Source organism: Balaenoptera acutorostrata, chromosome 14 (assembly GCF_949987535.1).
Source record: "Balaenoptera acutorostrata chromosome 14, mBalAcu1.1, whole genome shotgun sequence".
Lineage (NCBI taxonomy): Eukaryota > Metazoa > Chordata > Mammalia > Artiodactyla > Balaenopteridae > Balaenoptera > Balaenoptera acutorostrata.
The window spans coordinates 71,415,646-71,439,311 of NC_080077.1; the positions used below are offsets into that span (position 1 = coordinate 71,415,646).

General features: G+C 38.2%; 1 protein-coding gene across 3 annotated transcripts; it reads left to right on the top strand.

The window, feature by feature from the left end:
- The first annotated feature begins 2,304 nt into the window (after nucleotides 1-2,304).
- On the top strand, nucleotides 2,305-18,522 carry CGA (glycoprotein hormones, alpha polypeptide). 3 transcript variants are annotated; one of them, XM_007195921.2, is made up of 4 exons: nucleotides 2,305-2,388; nucleotides 16,296-16,402; nucleotides 17,557-17,741; nucleotides 18,174-18,522. In XM_007195921.2, exons 2-4 carry the CDS (start codon nucleotides 16,303-16,305, stop codon nucleotides 18,249-18,251), a joined length of 363 nt encoding a protein of 120 aa, XP_007195983.1. In that variant the 5' UTR covers nucleotides 2,305-2,388; nucleotides 16,296-16,302; the 3' UTR covers nucleotides 18,252-18,522. The 3 variants fall into 3 exon arrangements, with proteins under 3 accessions (XP_007195983.1, XP_057383959.1, XP_057383958.1); XM_057527976.1 differs by lacking the exon at nucleotides 2,305-2,388 and adding an exon at nucleotides 2,538-2,615; XM_057527975.1 differs by lacking the exon at nucleotides 2,305-2,388 and adding an exon at nucleotides 3,539-3,581.
- The last annotated feature ends 5,144 nt before the right edge of the window (nucleotides 18,523-23,666 follow it).

The window sequence follows — 23,666 nt, forward strand, 5'->3', positions numbered from 1 at the left end:
AAATTATGTCTTATAAAACAAATCAACTAAGCATATGAAACATTTACAAAGGTGGTTATTTTGAAAAAGAATTCAGTATGTAAATGACAAAACGTCATTAGGAAAAATCCATGCATTTAGCATAGCTGGTATGTACTTCACTGTGTCATACCGCTATGCAAAGATGTTCCCGACACCTCCTCGGTACCATGACATGCTTTCAGGACTTTGCCTAGTAAAGGTGGCTATTTGCCTTGTCATCCTGAAACCGTGTAACTCCGATTGGGACTTGAACCCACACACTGGGACACTTGAACCCAGCCAAAACCCAGAGTGGGACTTGAACCCATGTTCTTTTAACTGAGATCACACACCTGGTCTCAGGACTTAATGAAGCTCAGGTTCTTGATGTCTCATCACAGAAAGAATTCGGTGAGAGACAAAGTGATAGGTAAGAAGTGGATTTATTTAGAGAGAAACACACTCCATAGACAGAGTGTGGGCCATCTCAGAAGGCAAGAGCAGCCCCAGGGTATGGGGTTGTCAGTTTTTATAGGGATGGGTAATTTCACAGGCTAATAAGTGGGAGGAGTATTCCAACTATTTTGGGGAAGGGGTGGGGATTTCCAGGAATTGGGCCACCGCCCACTCTTTGACCTTTATGGTCAGACTTGGAACTGTCATGGCTCCTGTGGGTGTGTCATTTAGCTTGCTGATGTGTTACAATGAACATATACTGAGGCTCAAGGTCTAGTGGAAGTCGACTCATCCATCTGCCATCTTGCACCTATGTGGTTCTAATCAGTTTATGTTGTGTCCTCAAACTAGGTCATTCTTTTAAAGGTGGTGCCCTGCCCCCTTCCCTCCATTTCAATCGTGTAAGCAGATAAGTTATGGAGTCCCCAGAGAAAGAGAACCAGGAATGGCTTTCTTGACATAAGAGAAGCCATTTTGGCCTAAGCCGTTGTGTGATCTCAGGTGGGCAGGGCCAGGATGTTTCCCTGTGAGCTGAACAAAGGCACTTTAGTTTAACATTCAGGCAGAGGGGCAGGGTTCCCCAAGGCAGGCCATGATGTATGCTTATAGCTATAGACAGCATCCTTTTGGTGATTATAGCAACAAAAGCAACGGAAAACAAAGGTTAAAGTAAAAGAAACAGATCCAACATGGAGTCAGATTTTGTTCTTCTCCGTCACAAAAGGTCAAAAGGAGAGAGGAGATGCCAGTCCGTTGTCCTACCAACCTCCTAGAATCCTTCTTGCTGAAATCCATCTTGAGCCACGCGTGTGCCATCAGGAAGGACCCTGAGTCAGAGTGACTGGCCAGAGACAACCTGCAACTAACCCCATCACCGTAAAACCTGAGTCTGCGAGCCACGTGGCAGAGCAGTTCTCCTGGGTTCCCTTACCCTGCTGCTCTCTGCCTGGGTGCCCCTTCCCAGTAAAGTCTCTTGCTTGTCAGCATGTGTGTCTCCTGGGACAATTCATTTTTGAGTGTTAGACAAGTGCTCACTCTTGGGCCCTGGAAGGGGTCCCTCTTCCTTCAACGAATGGAGTCTTGAACTTTTTTAGGATCACAACCCTGAAAGCAGGATAGACGCAGCCACAGGCATAGCCTGAAGTGCTTGGTGGGCTTTAGGAAGACAATGTACTGGGAATCTTGGAGCTAAGCGTTCCTCAGCTGGCAAGCCATAACATATGTATTTTCTGTTTAGGAAGAAACTGAGTTTTACAAAAGTGAAATGAGGGGGGAAAAGGCACAAATATTGAGAACCAATCAGTCCTTCTCAGTGTTGCCTCATGCCCTCTCCATGCATCCTTATTAAAGCCAGATGCACATTTAATTTTAGAAGAGTCTAAATAGGTGTGTGTTTTATTTTTCTGTTTTCTACTGGAGTAATGTTGTAAGCTTAGAAATGCTCTATATCTAGCATCTAAAATTTACAGCTCTTCTGTTTTAAGTAAACATCAGGTACTTAGCTAATTAAATGTAATGCTTGTAGGATCCTGTTTATAGGAAAGTGTCAACTTTCAGGATGTTCTGTATAAGTCTTGATAAAATTATGTAGAAAATAACAGTGTACTCTTGTTTCATAGGCTGACCTTGCAGTCAACACCACCTGGAAATGGCTCAAAACAAAAAATGATCGAAGGGCTGAAACGAGATAAGATCAAATTGATGTCATGGTAATTACACAAAGTACCATTCAATCATTGGATGGAATTTACTGTTGATCCCTGGACTTAGATGCAGGTGGGAACATGCAGTTTTTATTACTCTGCTGGTATATAAGACAGGTGAGGACTTTATTAAGAGCAGTTACTGAGAAATCACAAGACGAAGCTAAAACCCCTCTTCAGATCCACAGTCAACTGCCCTAACCACATCCTGCAAAAAATCCAGAGGAAGGTAATATGAATGAAATAATTTGGGGGATTTTAATTGAGGAGTAAAATATTTGAGAATACAAAGGAGCTGGTTGTGCATAAACCTTAGTAAGAAGACAGGCATTTATACATTCTCTTTTCAGCACTCATGACTGAATTGGGAGGAAGTCTGCAAAATTGTGGTCTGTGATCACAGGCTAAGATGTTATCTAACTGAAGCCAGAAACCAACTGTCTCCTGCTGTGATGTGTGAGTGCCTGTCAGTAACTAAAAAGTTTTCTCAAGAAATATTGGATGTCATTTGAAAGGCATTCTTTTGAGTGGCTTCCGGGGTCAGGAAGAGAGGGAGTAGACATATAAGTTGCTGATATTGTTTTGTCATCAGTTTTTAAATGACACATAACTACATCTTCAAACTGGTCAATGGTAAAGCAGCTCACCTGTTCAGCTGAATGACCATAGCTTCTGATATTTTTTGAATAGACCCTCTTGGGTAGACTTGAATTGTAACACTGAAATCTCTTGAACAACATTGTTTCCTTTTTCTTCTTTCATAGAATGCCACAAAAATAAGAGTCGGTAGTTTTTCTCACTATTACTGATGGACCTTGCAATTCTACATCACTTGGCTAAGTCTAATTGGTTTGTTCCGCAGAGAGTTTCTAGAAATGTTTGCTAACTTTAGTTATATTTGCGTCAGTGCAGCTTGGAACGGCAGCTGGTTTGGAAATTAGGACTAGAAAATAAAAGTGCTCCTTTGTCTCTCCTTATTAATGTTGAGGATACAAGATTTGGGTACATGGAAGAATTATGAACTGACACTACATGGGTCCCTCAGGAATAATGAAGCTCCATTTCACTTTCATGGGAACTTTTGTTTCCTAAGCTCTACAATCTTCTCCCCATTCAAAAAAGAAGATGTTTTATATTAGAACAGAGGAATATTCTTAAGTTTCTCAAGATGTCTTTAAAATAATTACTTAACACCAACTCAATTATTCAAAATATTGGTCACCCAAATTGATTGTAATACTTTGCTATAGTCTTGAATTATTTTTAAATGATAAGAATAACCACCATTTATGAAAAGTTTATGTGTCTTCATTTCATTTCTTTAACTTTGGTTTTGGTTTAAGTTTCTTTTCTTTTTTTTTTTGCAGTAATAGAGTCGTTGAAATTTTGAGTCATATTTCTCACCATTTCTTGCTGAAAAAGGTAGCATGTGAAGTGTTAGAAAAGCAATTTATTATATTCCAGAACAGCTTCTCAGTTTCCTTGTATATTTCTCAAATTTACATGAAAACTCAAAGTAAGAGCTAGGAAACAGAAATAGTAAAATTGGAACGTAATATGTGCATTTTGTTCAAAAGTAGATCAAGATAATCTGCTTTCACAAAGAGAAAATGTACAGAAATCAGTTGATATTTCCATTGAGAACAGCATGACCTATAGCACCATACTTCCATTTTTATAGATTATGAATCCCAGAGTAGTCTGCTATCAACTTATGATCCTTGCAAATTCTGGTTTTGGTGTGTAACATTTCAGCATTCCCCATCATAATGTTGCACAAAATAATCCAGTAATTTCTTGATTCATCAGACGCAGAGATAACATTATAGAAATGCTCTAGCATCCGCTGTGCACTGGGGTAGGAGGAGGAGGAGGAGAAAGAGAGAGAGAAGAGGGCACTTAGGCCAGAGCGGGAGCGGAATCAAGGGCAATATTATGAACTGAATTTGAAAAGACAACTGTAACATCATGATCCATGCTTAAATCAATGCCCTAAAGAGAATGGATTAACTGTGTGTTTCTAGGCTACAGAGGTAGTATAGGTGAAAGGGTACTATCTTAGGATCAGACCACTTTCCAGATGACTTTGGCAAATCCTTTTACTTCTCTCAAGTGTAGTTTTCTAGTCTACGAAATAGGTGACATAATAGTGCTTTCCCCAAAGAAGTGTAAAGAGAATCAAACAAGGGAAATGGATATGAAAGCCAATGCTTGTCCCCCGCCAGTCACTCCCCACCAATCAGACACTAGTCCTCATGACTTGGTCAGGTGTAAAATGCCTCTTTATCCGAGTGAAATGGCTTTCTTAAGGCTGTTCCGAAGAAGGTGAAGTCAGATAAATATGCAAAATAAAAAATTACACGAGCAAGTTATATTTGAACTGGTATAACATAATGTTACTCTAAAAAGAAAATATGTCAGCATTCTATTTAGGGATATACCACCTGAAAAAAAAAACATTTAAGAAGTTCATTGTGAAATATAAAGTTTTGAAGGCAGTGTAGTAAAATGTGGTTCAGAGCTTGGAGTTGTAAAGGGACATTCTAAAATCTTAGGTCTGCCAGTGGTGAATTTTGTGACTTTGTATAGGTTACTTCGCCTCTGGAATTCTTTTACCTGCCAAAATGAGAAGAATAGCTCACAGGGTTGTCATGAGTATTGAATATATTTACGTGTTCAAGGTGCTCAAAAGAAAATACCTAGCACACACAAGTGCTCAATTAATGGTTGGTATTCTTTTTAATGTAGAAGTTATTATTATTACCAAATTCAGTATGGCAGATACTGTGGGCAATCCTAACTCCAAATTTTTTTTCACACTTTGTTAGATTTCCCCTAATAGATTAACTGAATCTGTGTTATATAAATCACACCCCACAGAGGAAAAGTACCAGAAGAAAGTGGAGAGACAAGACCAGCATCCCATATCTCAAACCCTGGAGGAGAAATTTTTGTTATAAGAGACAGCGGTTGTTCCAGTTATCTATTACTGTGCATCAAAGTACTGAAAAACTTAGTGGGTAAAACAAGAAGTTATTATTATCTCTCAAGGTCCTGCAGGTGGATTGGGCTCAGCTGGGCCATTCTTAACTTGGATTTCTCATGCATTTGTGATCAGATATTGGCTGGGGCTGGAGTCATCTGAAGGCTCGACTGGGCTGGTCATCCAAATGGCTTCTTCACTCGTTACTTCTTGGCCTCTTTCTCTTTCTCTGTGTGGCATCTCGTTCTCCAGGGCCGGTCCACATGGCTTATAGCTTTCTTATTGTGTGGTGGTCTCAGACTAGTAACACTTCTTACACGGCAACTGGCTTCTAAGACACAGGAAGCAGAAACTGCCAGGTCAGTGCAGGGCTACTCCCACGACTGGCCCAGTGTTGTATTGGTGTAAGGGACACTCTCATCACTGCCTTATTCTATTGGTGTAAGTAGTCATAGGGCCCACCTAGATCAACGGGATACAAAGTTAGACACACCACTTTTCCATATGGAAGTGGCAAGGTCATACTGCAGAGTGAATGTAGGCTGAGAGATATTTTTGTGGCCATCTTTGGGAAGTACACCTGCCATAGCAGAGAAAACAGGGACAATAAACAATAAGGGGCTTCTCTTTGCAGTTCTGCTCTGTTTTTTTTTTTTTAAACTATTATTTATTTTTATTTTTATTTTTGGCTGCGCTGCGCAGCATGTGGGATCTTAGTTCCCCAACCAGGGATTGAACCCATGCCCCCTGCAGTGGAAACGTGGAGTCCCAACCACTGGACCTCTAGGGAATTCACTGCTTTGTTTTTATCACAGAAAAAAATGCTTATGATGTGAGGTGCTGAGGTTGAGAAATCTACAAACCCAGCCTGTCCATTCTATTATTGAGAGACTTTAAGGTAAATTAAATGTTTCTATAATCTAGTGCTTTTAAATGGAAATGATACTTGGTGTGTCAAAAGACTGCACGAAAACAGCTCAAATAAAGAACAAAATGTAATGCACAAATTTTAAAAGTTACAAGAATGATTCTTATATTGCTATAATAATGCTCTGTACAAAACTTTTCTGGCCTTTGGATGTTTTACTTTTCTGAGTGATAAGTTTACACTACTTAATGTTTTGTTCCTGATAGCATTTATTACTGCAATAATGTTAATTTAAAAAATTGGGTATTTTTAAATAACAAATATTTGAATTTCTCATTTAAAACAATATTTTATGGTACATAGAGTTTGTCCTATTAAAATTTCTTGTTGATTTAGTTTGCAGACAATTTAAAAAAATGCTGATGTGCTAGAAAAACCAGAAGGGTAATGGAAGAACTAAGATTTTAATTACATAATTATGTTAACATTGTAAAGTGCCTTAAAATAACAATTAAAGTAGAAAGTGTACATCTTATTTTATTTTAAGCCCCTTAAATTTAGTCAGTTAAGAAAAGAAGCTTCTCAAAATATGATCGTTACAAGAATCGTCATAAAGGAATTGAAATTTTTATAATCCTATGAGCACTTCAATTTCCTTCTAAATACTGCCTGCTCTTTTTCTTTTTAAAAAATAAATATTTAAAGATCATCTTTTGTTCTGTTTGTTTTTATGGAAACCCCTGGGGTTTTTTGTTTGTTTGTTTGTTTGTTTTGTGTTTTTTTTGCAAAGTATACCTGTACAAGTTGTACTTTATATGTCTTTTGCCTCTAAGACCCCCTTTTTTCACTCTTTCTCTTCATTTCATCTGGAAAATTAAGTCGGCTCCCTTTTATAATTTTGCGAAGCCAAAAAATACTGTTAAGTAATTGATAAACAGAAATCCCACCCCAAATACAGCTGCTGAACTGTGTGACTTCACTTATTTTCCTCTGGATGCTGGGACACTTTGGGGATACACTATTTGCAACCCCTGTGATTAGGCTAGGGAAGTTATGAGGAGTGCTGAATACACAAAGCTCCTGTACAAATGTTAAAACAGTAAAATATATATTTACTACCGTCGTGTTTTTCTTCCCCATGAAATATGTGTTCTTTATTCTCATTAGTTTTTCACCTCTCCATTTTCCTGTCCCCAGCCTATCAAATGTTTCAACATCTATGAATGCTTTTACTACAGCATTCGTCGCTCTAACTCACAGTCATTTGCCTTTGTATCTGGGTCAGAGAGCAGGAAACTTATTCATATTTGTGTCACCCATACTTGGCACAGTGCCTGGCATGTAGCAGGTACTTATTCAAAGTCTTTAAATCTTTCAAATGTTCAATTTGGACCTTAAATTTTGCACTTTACAATGTTGAACTGTCAAATCATCCAAAACTCATCTTTTCATAAAATAGAGAACGTATTAATTATCCATATCAAAGAATGAATGAGGGGATTTGAGACAGATCATGGGAGTATTAACCGTTTCTCTCTCAGCCATCCTTTGACCATCAGTGAATGCGATACAGGGTCTCAAGGTCACTCTAGTGCCTAGGAGCAATATTTGAATGTCTACTTCGAAGATCTGAGAACTTGGAGGATTACTGAGGTTGGGGGCTGGAGCATGGGATCACAGAAGACATTCACTGCTCAACCTGGGATTCAGAATATGTTACAAGAACAGGGTAAAAACCCATTTACTGCAACTAGAGCACATGAAGAAAGAAAACTAGTAGCCAAGGCTACTCCAAGTTGAGTTTCCTGATCACTGAACCGAGACCCTTTAAATTCGTCCAGCAGGAGACATCAGTAGTCACCTGGTGGGACGTGGAGGTGAGCCTGTTCGGGGACTGGCTCCATGGGAGTTGGTGGGATGAAGGATGAAGGATGCTGGATATCCACTTACTTACCCTTGAGATGCTCCACCTTCACATCTCTCATCCAGGCTGAACTATTGCTATTCGCTGGACCAGGCAAGATGCTAAAACTTACAGGCCTCTTCTCTGTTTAACAAACAATTCTTACATACCTATGTCATGCCAGGCAGTGTGCTGGGGATTCAAGTCTTTGCTTTCAAGGGTCCTTTTCATTAGTGATCCTTCACTGAAGGCTGCCTACTTTTCTTCTTCTTGGTAGTTAGCTGGGCTAGATGGGGCTAACGAAGTGAAACCTTAGGTTAACGCTCTAGAAATCAGTTAGATTTAATCTGTTTTGTTAACAAAGAATTATGCCTCTACCCTGGCCAGTCATCTCAAAAATGTGCTATGAGTCAGTTGGGCTTCCTGGTGTGGAGAGTATGGGTGAGTCACCCCAGCTACCCCCACCATGAGAAAAATCGAAAACCTTACTCTTTGGCAGTGGGGGAGCAATGGCAGCATCTCTGCAGGTAAATGAAGAGCAGGATGTCACACTGTACCAAACACTTGTCTTCTTGGAACAACCTTTTATATATATGTACATATATGTGTATTTGTGTACATACATGCATGTACACATACACATATACATACATCCATATATGTGTGTGTATGTGTCTTTAATTTGCCTTGAAGCCTTTCAATAATAGGACTGACAGGCTGGGATGATAGATTTCTCAGTCCTGGCACCTTACCTTATAAACACATTTTTTTCTGTGATAAAAACAGAACAGAGGAGCTGCAAAGAGAAGCCCCCTTATTGTTCATTGCCCCTAAGTTTTCACTGCTATGGCAGGTGTACTTTTCAAAAATGGCCAGAAAAAAAAACTCAGTCTAAATTCATTCTGCAGTATGACTTTGCCACTCCCACATCAAAAAGTAGTATCTATCTTTGCACCCTGTTTGATAGATGGGGTTGGCGTGTATGTGTATGGCACTTGGTGTGTCAAGATATATATAGATATATATAGATATATACTGATGTCCATATATGTGTGTGTATGGTACACTGCTATTTACCTATTATATAAATCATTTAATACATTAATTATATATTAATGTATATAATCACAATAAATAATATGCAAACATATTAAATAATAATAGCAAGTTTAACATTGTAAATCAACTATACTTCTATGAAAAATAAAAAATAATAATAGTAAATCATGGCAATAATATTCTTTAATACTTTTAAGAATGCTATCTTTTCCTCACAGAGTCTTATTATATTAAGAACATAAATTTGCCCACATACCTAGTTTGATATAAACTAACAGATACCCAGTTGAAACACTGAAGCTCTTATATATGCTTTTTATTAATGTTTTCTTTTGAATTCTTATGACTTTTATATCTTAGCATAAAATGGCTCTTACCTGTGGCATATTTAACACTTAGACATTTATGTATTACCCAGCTACAAATTCTATAGCTAAGTGAGAATATGTCGTCTCTAATAAATTTATTATCTGAAAGTATTTTATTTTATTAAACACTTATTCTAAGTTGTCATTCAAGAGTTACCTTGTTTCTCAGTATGAATGACAGCTCTACATAAGCAACTTTTGATTGATACTGTTACTCTTCTAAAGTCCCGATGCAACACAACTGCATCTACTCTGTGCAAGACCTTGTGCTAGGATGGGGGTGGGTTAGAGGGGCACAGTTTCTACCCTTAAGAAGCTTTACATGGATGGAAAGACAAACAGGTATATAACTAGCTAGAGTTCAGGGCAGACTGTGGAACTTCATCTAAGAATTATAAGCAAAGTGATGGATAAATGCAGTGGAGAGTTATTTATTCTCCCTTTGGGCTTGGATGAAACCTTCACAATGAAGCTGGTGGCTGGGCAGCTCCTTAAAAAACTCTGAGGTGGATGGCTGAGAAGGGGGAGAAAGGCCTTACAGGTCAAGTCGAGAATACACACATTTTCTTGGCCTCATTTTATTCTGATGGGGCAGGTGGCAGGAGGTGAGGGTGTGTTGAGTGGGTGTTGGAGATGCACTGTGGGGTTGGATATATAGAGTCTGTGATGCCTGCAGTGTCCTCACTCGGAATACCAAGAGGCTGAGATTAGTACATCTGATTTAGATTGAGCATGTTTTGCAAAATAGCATAAATCCCAGCTGAACATGATTATTGTTCCTGCCCTGGGTCTTAATGTTTTTCTTCCATATTCCAAAACAGAAAGGCCTAAGGGTGATTAGGCTGATGAAAACATTTATTAAAATGTTTTCAGAAACACCTAGAATTGGAGGGTTAATCCCTTTCTGCTTGGTTAATCTCATCTCTTTTTAAAATAAAGACAAAGCCGTTTCTGTTATTGAAAGCTAAAGCAATGGTGACTTTGGTTCTGCTTTTTCAATCTTCTCTTCACTTTATCATAAAGCAAATCCTAAAATATGCATCCGTTTCATGCTCTCACTTTCTGCAATCTTGTTATAAATGCTTCTCTCTGAATTAATTCTGATATAATTGTTCACTGCATAATGCTGAATTTTCATAATATATGAGCTGCAATATCAAAGCACAAAAATGATACTAGTTTAAAAAAAAAACCAGTTTCAATTCTGAAATTTTCCTTGTGGCTTTGTATATCACTTAAGAAGTGGTTCTCAAATTTCGGCTCTTAGAATCTGTTTATGATCTTAAAAATTATTGAAGAGCTCAAAGAATTATTTTAATGAAGTTATATTTATCAATAGTTACTGATACAGAAATTATGTTGGAAAAAGTTTTAAAATATTTATTCTTTTTTTTTTGGCCACATGGCTTGTGGGATCTTATTTTCCTGACCAGGGATTGAACCCGGGCCCTCAGCAGTGAAAGCACCAAGCACTGGACTGCCAGGGAATTCCCAGAAATATTTATTCCTTTAAAAACAACAACTTAAAACCCATCACATGTTAACACAAATACAATATATTTATAAAAAATGACAATTTCCAAAACAAAAAAAGTCGGTGAGAAGAGTGGCATTGTTTTACCTTTTTGCAATTTTTTTTTTTTTTTTTTTGGCCACATCCTGAGGCTTGTGGGATCTTAGTTTCCCAGCCAGGGACTGAACCTGAGGTCATGGCAGTGAAAGCGTCAAGTCCCAACCACTGGACCACGAGGGAATTCCCTCTTTTTGAAAATTTAAAAAGTACTGGGCTAATAGAACATAGCTACATTCTCAGGTGCTTCTTTATTCAATCTGTTGCAATATCACATGTCATGTAGCCTCTAGAAAATTTCTCTGAACACTCATGAGGCGATGAGAGTGAAAAACCCAAACAGCATCTTAGTATTATTATGAAAATAATTTTGACCTCACAGACCCACTAAAAGTGTTTATGGTCCCCAGATCTCACTTTGAGAGCCACTGACTTAGGACAATATTTATTCAGTGTTAATTATGGGTGAAGATAAATAAAACCCATAATTACTTGTGTATAAGTATATAAATCAGGTAGAAATAATGACGTACATATGTTTTAGCCTTACCTACACGTAAACAGTCTGTTTTCTGTATTATAAACTGTTGGTTCTACTGTCTGACAAATTATTCTTATAAGATACATGGGTTGATATAAACATCTAGCAAAAACATGGTCTTATCATGTCGGTCTACATGAAAAATAACCACAGGTTTTGAATCACATGGAATTATAAATCTCATTCTGAAATTTTTTTAAAGAAATTTTGGTTTTGATAAATTATAGATTTAGAGGAAGTTGCCCCCCCCCCCAAAAAAATGTACAGGGAAGTCCTGAGTATCCTTTAGCTAGTTCCCTCAATGATAATACCTTCCAAAACTATAGTACAAGGGGAAAACCAGGAAATTGACACTGGTACAACCCACAGAGTTTATTTGGATTTCACTAGTATTGTGTGTATGTGTGTGTTTCTGTGCAATTTCATCCCATGTTAGATTGTGACACTATCGCAATCAAGATAAAGAACTGTTCCATCACCACAAGGCTCCCTCGTTCTGTCTTTGTATAGCCACATTTACTTACTCCCCTCAACTTTCTCCCCACATACTAACTCCTTGAAACTGCTAATGTAGCATCTCTATAATTTTATCATTTCAAGAGTGTTATATAAATGGAATCACACAGAATGCAACCTTCACTCAGCAGGATACCCTTGAGATCCATCCAAGTTGCATGTGTATCAATAACATGTTCCTATTTGTTGCTACATAGTATATAATCTGGTATTGGAAGTACTATTGTTTGCAGAACCAACCATTCCTCTGCTGTTGGGCATTTGGATCATTTCCAATTTGGGGCTACTATAAATAAAGATGCTATGACCCTTTGTATACGTTTTATTTGAACATTGTTTTCATTTCTCTGGGATAAATGCCCAAGTACAACTGCTGGGTTATATGGTAAGTACATGTTCAGTTTTTTTTTTTAAAATTTATTTATTTATTTATTTTTTTAAACATCTTTATTGAAGTATAATTGCCTTACAATGGCATGTTCAGTTTTATAAGAAACTTCCAAACTATTTTCCAGAGGGCTGTACCATTTTATATTTCCACTAGCAACGTCTGAATTATCCTGTTTCTCTGCATCCATTTGGTTTTATTTTTATGTTAGCTAGCTGATAGGTATATAATATCTCATTGTGGTTTTAATTTGCACGTCCCTAATGGTTGATGCAGAATACGTTAAATGTGCTTACTTGCCATCTATATATCTTCTCCAGTGCAATGCCCGTTTTTCAATTGGATTTTCTTAATTGAGTTTTGAGAGTTCTTTATATATTCCAGATACTAGTCCTCTGTTAGACATGTGGCTTGCAAACATTTTCTCTAAGTCCGTATCTTGTATTTTCATCCTCTTTGAGGATTAACCCATAATTTGGATGAGGTCTAATTTATCACTTTTTCCTTTTATGGATTTCATTGTCAACTCTAAAAACTATTCACCTAGCCTCTGCCCACCCTTCCCAATTTTTTCCTAAAAATTTTATAGTTTTACATTTTACAGTTAAGTCGATGATCCATTTTGAATTAATTTTCATATAAGGTATGAGATTTACATTAAGGTGTTTGTTTATATGTTTGTTTTGTTCTGTTTTTGTATTTGTTTTGCCTATGGATGTCCAATTGTTATAGCAGCCATTATTGAAAAAGTCGAAATCCTCTGTTAAAATTGCTTTGGCATCTTTGTCAAAAGCTAGCTGGGCATATTTTTTGGTTCTCTATTCTGTTCCATTGGTCTGTGTATTCCTCTGCCAATATCATGCTGTTTTATTACTGTAGTTATAGAATAAGGCAACACTGGGAAGACTGGTTCCTCTCACTTTGTTTCTAAAATTGTTTTAGCTATTCTAGATCCTTTGCCATTCAATAATCATAAACTTCTCTGTGTCTACAAAAGCTGTGCTAGGATTTTGATAGGTATTTCATTAAACATAGAGATCAATTTGGAGAGAATTGACGTCTTTACCATGTTGAGTCTTCCAATCCATGCACATGATATGTCTCTCTGTTTATTTAGGTCTTTAATTTACTTCATCAGTATTTTGTAATTTTCAGTGTACAAGTCCTGTCCATATTTTGTTAGATTTATACGTATTTTATTTTCTTTGGAGCGATTATAAATAGTATTGTGTTTTTAATTTGTTTCCACATTATTGTTTTTAGTATATAGAAATGTAGTTGATTTTTATGTGTTGTTTTTGTCATGCAATCTTGCTGAGCTCACTGATTAGTTCCAGAACATTTTTTGTAGGTTCCCTGTTTTGCTTTTTTTTTTAAATGTAGATGATCATATCATCTATAAATAGGGATAGTTTTACTTCTTCATTTTAACTTTGTGTGCCTTAATTTCTTTTTCTTGCCATATTGTGCTGGCCAGAATGTCCAGCACTATATTGAATAAGAGTGTGAGAGTGAACATCCTTGCCATGTTCCTGATCTTAAGGGGAAAGCACTTGGTTTTTCACCATTAAGTGTGATGTTATCTGTAGGTTTTTGTAAATGCTCTTTATCAAGTTGAGAAAACCCTTTTGGTTCTTGTTTGATGAGAGGTTTTATCATGAAAGAGTACTGGATGCTGTCAAATGCTTTCCTGTGTTGATTGATATAATCATGTGATTTTTCTTTATTCTTTTGATATAGTGGATTACAATTAAGTGATTTTCAAATATTGAAACAGCCTTGAATACTGTGAATTATTTTCAGTTGGTTGTGTCGAATAATTCTTCTTATACATTACTGGGTTCAATTCGTTATTGTTTTGTTTTGGATTTTTGCATCTAATTTCATGAGATATACCAGTCTCTTGTTTTCTTTTTTTGCTCTGTATTTGTCTGGTTTTGGTGTCAGGGTAATCCTGGCCTCATAAACTGAGTTGGGAACTGTTCCCTTCTCTTCTATTTTATGAAAGTAACTCTGTAAAATTGGTGTTAATTCTTTAAATGTTCTGAATGGTCTTCTCATTGGTAATTAATTCTCTGTCTCTGTTATCTTTCATGGTTTGAACATAAGCACTTTAAAAATGGAGATAAAAATCTGTCCCTTTCACATATATACAATGGAATATTACTCAGCCATAAAAAGAAATGAAATTGATTTATTTGTGGTGAGGTGGATGGACCTAGAGTCTGTCATACAGAGTGAAGTCAGAAAGAGAAAAACAAATACCGTATGTTAACGCATCTATATGGAATCTAAAAAAAAAAAAATGGTACTGATGAACCTAGTTGCAGGGCAGGAATAAAGATGTAGACATAGAGAATGGACTTGAGGACCCGGGGTGGGAGGGGGAAGCTGGGGCAAAGTTAGAGTAGCATTGACATGTATACGCTACTGAATGTAAAATAGTTAGCTAGTGGGAAGCAGCAGCATAGCACAGGGAGATCAGCTCAGTGCTTTGCGATGACCTAGAGGGGTGGGATAGGGAGAATGGGAGGGAGGCTCAAGAGGGAGGGGATATGGGGACATATGTGTGCATATGGCTGATTCACTTCGGTGTACAAGAGAAACTAACACAGTATTGTGAAGCAATTATACTCCAATAAAGATCTATTAAAAATTTTTTTTGTCCCTTTTATCTTACATGAGATTTTTCTAGAACATGTAGGGATAAAACCCAGTTCTTAAATGTGGTGAGGTCAATGCCTGGATAAATGGTCAATCACTCAGCTGACCTTGCATAACCTGATCTCATGTACTCAGAATGCTTAGGTAAAGCTGTATCTACAGGTATAAATAAGTCAGGAAGTGCATTTAGGAAAACTTTGATTGATACTACCTGCTGTCTACTCTTGTCACATTGCTGGGTTAGCATTTACTTTGCACATTGATAACTAGCCTTACAGCCCAGCTACTGTCATACAGAGTGAAGTAAGTCAGAAAGAGAAAAACAAATACAGTATGCTAACACATATGTATGGAATCTAAGGGAAAAAAAAAAAAAAGGTCATGAAGAACCTAGTGGCAAGACGGGAATAAAGACACAGACCTACTAGAGAATGGACTTGAGGATATGGGGAGGGGGAAGGGTAAGATGTGACAAAGTGAGAGAGTGGCATGGACATATATACACTACCAAACGTAAAATAGCTAGCCAGTGAGAAGCAACCGCATAGCACAGGGAGATCAGCTCTGTGCTCTGTGACCACCTAGAGGGGTGGGATAGGGAAGGTGGGAGGGAGGGAGATGCAAGAGGGAAGAGATATGGGAACATATGTATATGTATAACTGATTCACTTTGTTATAAAGCAGAAACTAACACACCATTGTAAAGCAATTATACTCCAATAAAGATGTTAAAAAAAAAATAAAGAAGCCCTGTGGGTTTAAAAAAAAAAAAAAAAAGCAGGAGAGATATTATCTTTTCTTTCTGTTCTCCCACCTGGGAATGTGGAGATGGGAAGGATGTGCTCAAATGCTTGTATATTTTATATATCATATATAAGCTTATCTATCTATCTATCTGTCTGTCTATGTATCCATACATCCACTCATATAGATATCCTTAGATATTATCTAGTGAAATTTCATGTTTCATAAATAAGGACATTAAAGCTTCTTAACAGGATGTTAAGATTTTAAAAAGAGAACTTGTTGTTGTTGTTGTCATTATACCTGATTCTACTGGTTGATGTGCGAAGTGGGAAGAGTCAATTCTCTACCTCTTTCCAAGAGAGAAATTGCTTTTTTATACATGGCTTTAGAGTATATTGGGAGCTGTAAGCAGAGGGGTCAAGACACTGATGACTATTACTATTAATAGTAGTAATATTAAAATTACTGGTTGTTGTTATGCCTGTTAAGCCAATTTTATAGTAACTTTTTTCCCATGTCTGTTTTTCAGAAGAGCCATGGATTACTACAGAAAATATGCAGCTGTCATTCTGGCCACATTGTCTGTGTTTCTGCAAATTCTCCATTCCTTTCCTGATGGAGAGTTTACAATGCAGGGTGTGTGACCAAACTTGGGTTTGCAGTAACAAGAAAGCACACATTTCTAGATGTACATCAATAACTCCATTAATTACATTTCTACCTCCTTTTCAAATGCGATAAATCTTTGCTGTTGGATATCTATCTAGGCACTTTTAGACTGTGAACATAAAATTAAACTAGGGTCCAAAAATGTACAGTGAAAATGATATCTTACATGTCCATTTAAATAGCAGCCTGTACATTTCCATCTGGAATAGATTCCTGATTATTCTTTATCTGAGTTTTACAGGCAGAAAGTGCTCCTTATTCAGTCTAGCTAGTTGATTTTTTTTCTTTTTTTTACATGTCTCCCAGAAGATGTGGGAGGATTTTAACATAGCCTTTGTAGATGAATTTTAAAATCAGTTAACAAGTGAGAAAACAAAACCATTTTATGCAGTAAATTTGTTTTGCTGTATTTTCTGAAAAATCTCATATAGTAGCCGATATAATTCCATCTGCCAAGAAATTGTGAGCTACTATTGGTGATGGTTTTTCTCTAGACAAGTGATAATATTTTAACCCCTGTTCCCAAGTGCAGATGCCTGATCTCATATCAGGTTGTCCCACTCACCATGCTTTCTTAATTCTGACATGCTTTTCTTTGTCAGTATTTGGAGTTGCTATGGGGGGAAAAACAATAGCAGATTCTAAATGGGAAAATATTTTGCCTCTGGGCAAAATCCTTCTTTCGGATGAGCATGGTGTTTTCATCTGTCAAGTTTTGCATTCCCTATAGACATACTATCAGCACTAGAATTGAGAAGTCATACTTAAAGAAAGAGAAACTACTGCTACTGAGATTTCCCATGCATATCTGCAAAAATCGTTTTCCCATGAAAATAACTGTAGTTAGTACAAATAGATATTGTGTATGAAGATGAACATACAGCCAAAAGTACTGGGTTGGCCAAAAAGTTCGTTCGGGTTTTCCAAGTTACGGAAGACCCGATGAACTTTTGGGTCAACCCAATATTTATTCATTTATTTATTTATTTTTTGATTTCCAATAGAAAAAAAAGAATATTTGCTGTCCCATAATAAGGAAAAATGCATAGTTTCTTTTAAAATTATTTTTGGATTATTTTACTCTTTGCCTTTTTTTTTTCTTTCTTTTTTTCTGGCGATAGGCTGCCCAGAATGCAAGCTAAAGGAAAACAAATACTTCTCCAAGCTGGGTGCCCCAATCTATCAGTGCATGGGCTGCTGCTTCTCCAGAGCATACCCCACTCCAGCAAGGTCCAAGAAGACAATGTTGGTCCCAAAGAACATCACCTCAGAAGCCACATGCTGTGTGGCCAAAGCATTTACCAAGGTGAGAACTGAAAGGGCCCCAGAAACTTTCTATCAGTTCAACCAGAGGAATGTCCTCAGAGCACATCCATGGGGTCTAATGCCAGAGGTATCTGATGACCCATGCTTTATTGGACATTTGTAGAGTGAAGGGCTGCATTTGTCCCCTTTAATCAAAAGAGTCAGCAACCTTGTGGGCACAGGCTGGATTTATTCTGAATGAAGAGAGTAGGGGTAGAGGTGATGAGGGACAGGTTGGGAGAGAGTATAGAATACTTAGTGCAAACCTAAGCTTTCAGAGTGAAAATATCAGCTGAAAAGCAGAATATGCAAATATAGCAAGCATCTATTTAATTCAGCTGGCTAGAGTCAATTTTATTTAACAGTTTTCAATTTTGCCTACCTATCTATCTGTCTATATATATCATCTATCTTTTTTTCCCTTCCTCCTTAGGCTACAGTCATGGGAAATGCCAGAGTGGAGAATCACACTGAGTGCCACTGCAGTACTTGTTATTATCACAAATCTTAAATATTTTGCAAAGGGCCATGTTGATGACTGCTGATTTCCTGGAATGGAAGAATTAATTTGTTCAGTGTTTATGACTTTGCAAGATAAAACCCTCCTTTTCCTTACCATACCATTTTTTACATGCTTTAAGAATATACTGCAGCTTTATTGCCTTTCTCTTTATCCTACAGTATAATCAGCAGTCTTATTCTTTTCATTTGGAATGAAATACAGCATTTAGCATGACCATAAAAAGCTGGTTCCGCTGGAAATAAAGTCTTTTAAATCATCATTCTACCACTGAATTCTAATTTTTTCTGAAAAGTTTCAAGCCAATTACTTTTAATAGGATTAATGGGAGGGAGTGAGCCAGTGTGGGCCCCTATATACTCAGTGACCCGACACTGGAGAATCTTGTTCCCACCAAGCCTTCCAGAGCAAGCTGTGAGTCCTTCGGCCAGTGTGCTAGTTATGAGACAATCCATTGGGGTGAAGGAAGAAAATATAACTTCTATTTCTATTCATTTTTACATTATCCCTTTAGGTGACCATTTGGATGAGTTTTATAGAAGTACAGATACATTAGTATGGTCATGCATGTATAAAATTTATAAATAAGTAAATATGCAGATATTGAGGATGTTTGGTCAGAAACTTTTTTACTGGTAGAAGTTTTCAATCAGGAAAAAAAAAAAAAAAAAAGGAAGAACACTGCTCTAGGGTTTGGTAAAGACAAAATCAGCCCCAGCCTGAAGTTTCTATCCACTGGTTTATGCCTGACCAAAAAAATAAAAACAAAAAAAGAAATGCATCTTATTAGTTCCTGGCAGCCAGGTTGTAACCAAACAGAGGCTAAGGTAAGGATATCATCCTCTTACGTTCCATGTCCAGATCCTGATGGGAATGAACAAATGACGAGCAAAGAATTCACTGAGCACTCATTGTGGGCTAGGAGGAACAAACACTTTCACTTAGCTCTGTCCAAATGCTTAAGAGTAATGCCATGCTTCAAAGTCACATTTATTGAGCATTTATACTTATAAACAGAGATAGACCATGGTTCTTACCCATTAAATTAGATTAGCTATGGTAGAGATCAAAGCCACCCAAAATTTCAACTCCTAAGGGAGCCTGAAATTAAAAAAAAAAAAAATCACACTGGTCACAGATAACACTTGCAAAAAAAAAAAATTCACTCATCACCAATTTGTCAGATTCCATTTCTGAATGAAAACCCAATTTCTAACAGGTAGGTAAACACACCAGGTGTCTGGGTGAAAAATTTAAATGAGTGCATGTATTTTTAAAGAAACACTGAAATGCACACACATTACTTAACTTGTTCATTCATTTATTTATTATACATTTATTTCATGTCTAGTAAGTGCTGGCCCATGATTAGATCATGGAGATTCAGAGATATCAGGATTCTCTGGAAGATAAGACTGAGAAAAGATAATGCAGCTTAATTTGAGAAAACAGTGGTGCTGATCACGGGTTCATTCAAACATTTAATAGATATTCATTGAGAATCTACTATGTGTCAGGTCTTGAGAGCTTGTTTGGAGGATTCAGTAGGAGAAGAAAGCTAGCAATACACCCTTGACTGGAGTGCCCTTGTCCATCTGGGATCATCCTATGTAACAGAGGGGATGGAGGAAGTAATGAGAGAGGAAGGGGACATCCCCGTGGTCATTCAGATCAGCCTAATCAACCCTGGTGAGCACTAGAATAAGACACGGATGCTGCTCTGAAGCCATCCACAGTCCGGTAGGGAAGAGAGACACAGGCAAAGAATTAAGATCTAGTGAGATTATGCTATGTGAAAGGTACGGATTGTGGTGACATTAAGGGAGGAATGGTTAACTTGGTCTACTGGGCTTCGTCATGGAGAGCTTCACAGGAAAGGTGATACTTGAGTCTAGAAGATAAGCAGATTGATGGGGGAGGGGTTCAGTCTACTTTGAGGAAACAGCATAGGTAAATGTCCTGAGATGGGAACCAGTATGATGGTCATAGAATGACAAGAAGTTCAGTGTGCCTGGACTTCAGGGGCTGGTTGGAGGGCTGGAGCTCCAGAGACAAATGGACAACTGTCAACTAGGCATGCAAATAACATGCAAAGAAATGTACATTCCAGCTAGGACCTTCCTTTCTCAAACTAGGGGGCCTGAGGGTTCCTGAAGCCACAGGATTAAACATGCACCTTTCTGTAGGATCAATCTTGCTTGAAGATTTGGGGACATGTTATTTTAATTTCAAAACAAAAACAGATACATTATAGAGTAGAATGCAAAATTGCCAAAATGGGGTTAAAAATTGCGACTTAAAAAGAAACTTCACATTGTGGGTGGGGACTTCTGCATCCTGCTCTTCTGACCCGTCCCAAGCCTCCTGGGAGCTGGTTCACTCTTCTTGCATTAGGAGTTCTTAAGCAGAGGAGTTTGAGAAGTGCTATTAAAGGAATAATAGGCTCTGCTTTGCCCTTTAGAAAAATCATTCTGGCAGCAGGTAAAGGGTGATTTGAGAAGGGGAGAGACCAGTCACAGGATCGTGAATTGGGGCCTTTGCAGAACTGTCTTGGCAAGAGATGGTGGTGGCCTACTGGCGGTGAGGGTAAGAGGAGGGGACAGATTTGGGAGGAATTAGGAGAAAATGAAGAAATGATTGTGGGTGTGACTCCTGGCTTCTTGGGTCGCTGATGGATAATTGTGCCCCAAACTGGGACATGGAATAGGTCTGTGTGGGAGCAGATGGGGGAAGTGACAGTTCAGTTTGGGACATGCCGACCTGAGGTGTCTAAGGGGTACCGGGTGAGCGTGTCTAATAGGCAGCGTGTGCAGCGATAGACACGGAGCTTAGGAAAGGCCTCCAGCCTGGAGGAGTGGGCTCGAGGGTCACCTGTGCTCAGTGGTATCAACCCCACAGGGGTGGCTAGGATTGCTCACGAGGGCGTGAGGGTGTGAGGAAGAGAAGATGCCGGACCACCAAGGAGAGATTCTGGACCAGCCTGGCTAAGAAAGCGGCTGTTACGTCTTTGGGGACAGTCAATTAGAAAGCTGTGATAGGAGCCCTCTAGAGAAAGGACAATCATCTCAGATGGATAAGCAGCAAGGAGGCAGAGAGGCAGGCATGGAGGCTGGAAATTTTGTTTCAAACCCATCTGAAAAATGCCTAAAAGTGGTATTAAGGGAAGATGATCACATGTTTGAGGGGCGCTTCTTTCAAGAAAACCTCTCCATGATTCACCTCAGCCAGAGAGAGCTGCCCCAAATTCTCCCATGTGAGATTCTTATGTCTAAAACACAGGATCCCAGGCACCTTTTTCTTGAATGGCAACACGTCTGACTGAGGCAACACAGCTGACCATTAACATCATTAACAATGCCATTAACAAGATGAGTTAAACAGGCCACCAGGTCTGTCTGCAGGTCCTGGATCCTGTTTACCAGGGAGGGAGGGGTGTCAGGCAGGACGATCAAGGGATAAAACAAAGAAACAAGACGTCTACTACTTTGTAGTTGTGTCGAGAACTGACCATGAGCAGTAACTCCTACGTGATTACAGGGGTGTCGCTGTGGACCAGGGCTCAAGGAGGAGACCAGTAAAACAGGGATGGCTCCTGTCTGTCTCCTGGGAGTTAGGGAAAAGGGCAGGAAAAGATGGGAGGGAAAGAGATAGAGGGAAGGGAAGAGAAAGAAGAATGAGGAGGGTATAAAAAGTTGCAGAAGGAAAAATGTGTGAGAGGGAGGCAAGAGGGGCAATAAGGGCCACTGGAGGTGTCTGTGGCCTCAGACATGGCTGAACTGGATTAAAGCAGAAAGGAAAAGCCATAATTCTACTCACTTCCACTTTTTCCCCCAACCTCTGTCAGAATCTAAGTAATCACCCATAGTCAAGACCTCTAGCCTACATAAAGCCTTTGTGTGAATGGAAAAAGATGACTCTCTGGGCAGGCAGAGCATCTTTTTTTTTTTTTTAATTGAAGTATATTTGATTTATGATGTTGTGTTAATTTCAGGTGTACAGCAAAGTGATTCAGATATATGTATGCATACATATTCTTTTTCAGATTCTTTTCCCTTATAGGTTATTACAAAATATTGAGTATAGTTCCCTGTGCTATACAGTAGGTCCTTGTTGGTTATCTATTTTATATACAGTAGTGTGTATATTTAATCCCAAGCTCCTAATTTATCCCCCCACCCTTTCCCCCTCTGTTTGCTTTCTATGTCTGTTCTATTTCTATTTTGTAAATAAGTTCATTTGTATCATTTTTTAAGATTCCACATATAAGTGATATGATATGATATTTGTCTTTCTCTGTCTGACTTACTTCGCTTAGTATGGTAATCTCTAGGTCCATCTATGTTACTGCAAATGGCATTATTTCATTCTTTTTTATGGCTGAGTAATATTCCATTGTGTATATGTTCCACATCTTCTTTATCCATTATCTGTAGATGGGTATTTAGGTTGCTTCCATGTCTTGGCTATTGTAAATAGTGCTGCTATGAACATTGGGGTGCGTGTGTCTTTTCAAATTAGAGTTTTCTACAGCAATATGCCCAGGCAGAGCATCTTGAGTGAATGGCTTCATAATTAAATGACATAGGAAAGTGGATGTCAGGCCGACCTTACCCCCTGGCTGGGCACCTTTGTGCAGTGCACACACTGTGCAATCTTACAGCAGCTCTGCCCATAATCTCATCATCCTACTATGACCATTGTTGCCTTTTGGAGAGATAATGTCTTAAATTGGTGAGAATCTCAGTTGACATCTAAGATTCCAAATATTGATGTCTTTATTATCCTTATACTGCTAAGAAACTTCTGGAGAAAATATTGCCCCAAATTCTTGCCATCTATGGAGAAACTAGAATTGTCTATAACCTGGTCCAACAGGAAGGTAAAACCAAAGAATCCACATGTAAATGACCATGAAGCTGACACGAAGATGTTGATTAGGACCACAAACCTCAAGAGGTCCAGAGAGGTCTGCTTATTTAATAAAAAGTTAATCAACATCAAACTACCTGACATTAGTACAGTACTTTTACTTTCCCAGAAAGTTCTGAGATGGTGCCTCAATGAGTCTCACTCAGCCCCTCAGGGACCGAAAGTTAAGGCAGGTGGCACTGTCTCCATTTGACAGTTATTAGATAAACTGAGGCACAAAAAGCTTTGGTTGTACAGGGACTGGGAATGCATGGAACTCTGGGTTTCCTCATCTCCAGTTTTGTGCTGCTTCTTTCAAATTCCATTGTTTTCTCAAGGGATGAAATTTTTGCTTTACCAATAAAGGACCCATTTCTCCCTGGATACCGGATAGGAGAACTTGGAGGTTTTCCCAGGGTGAGAAGCCATCACAGTAAAAGAAATTGAAGTCTGAACTGTGACTTGTCCACTGATGTTCTGTCTCGAAGAGTGAACTTC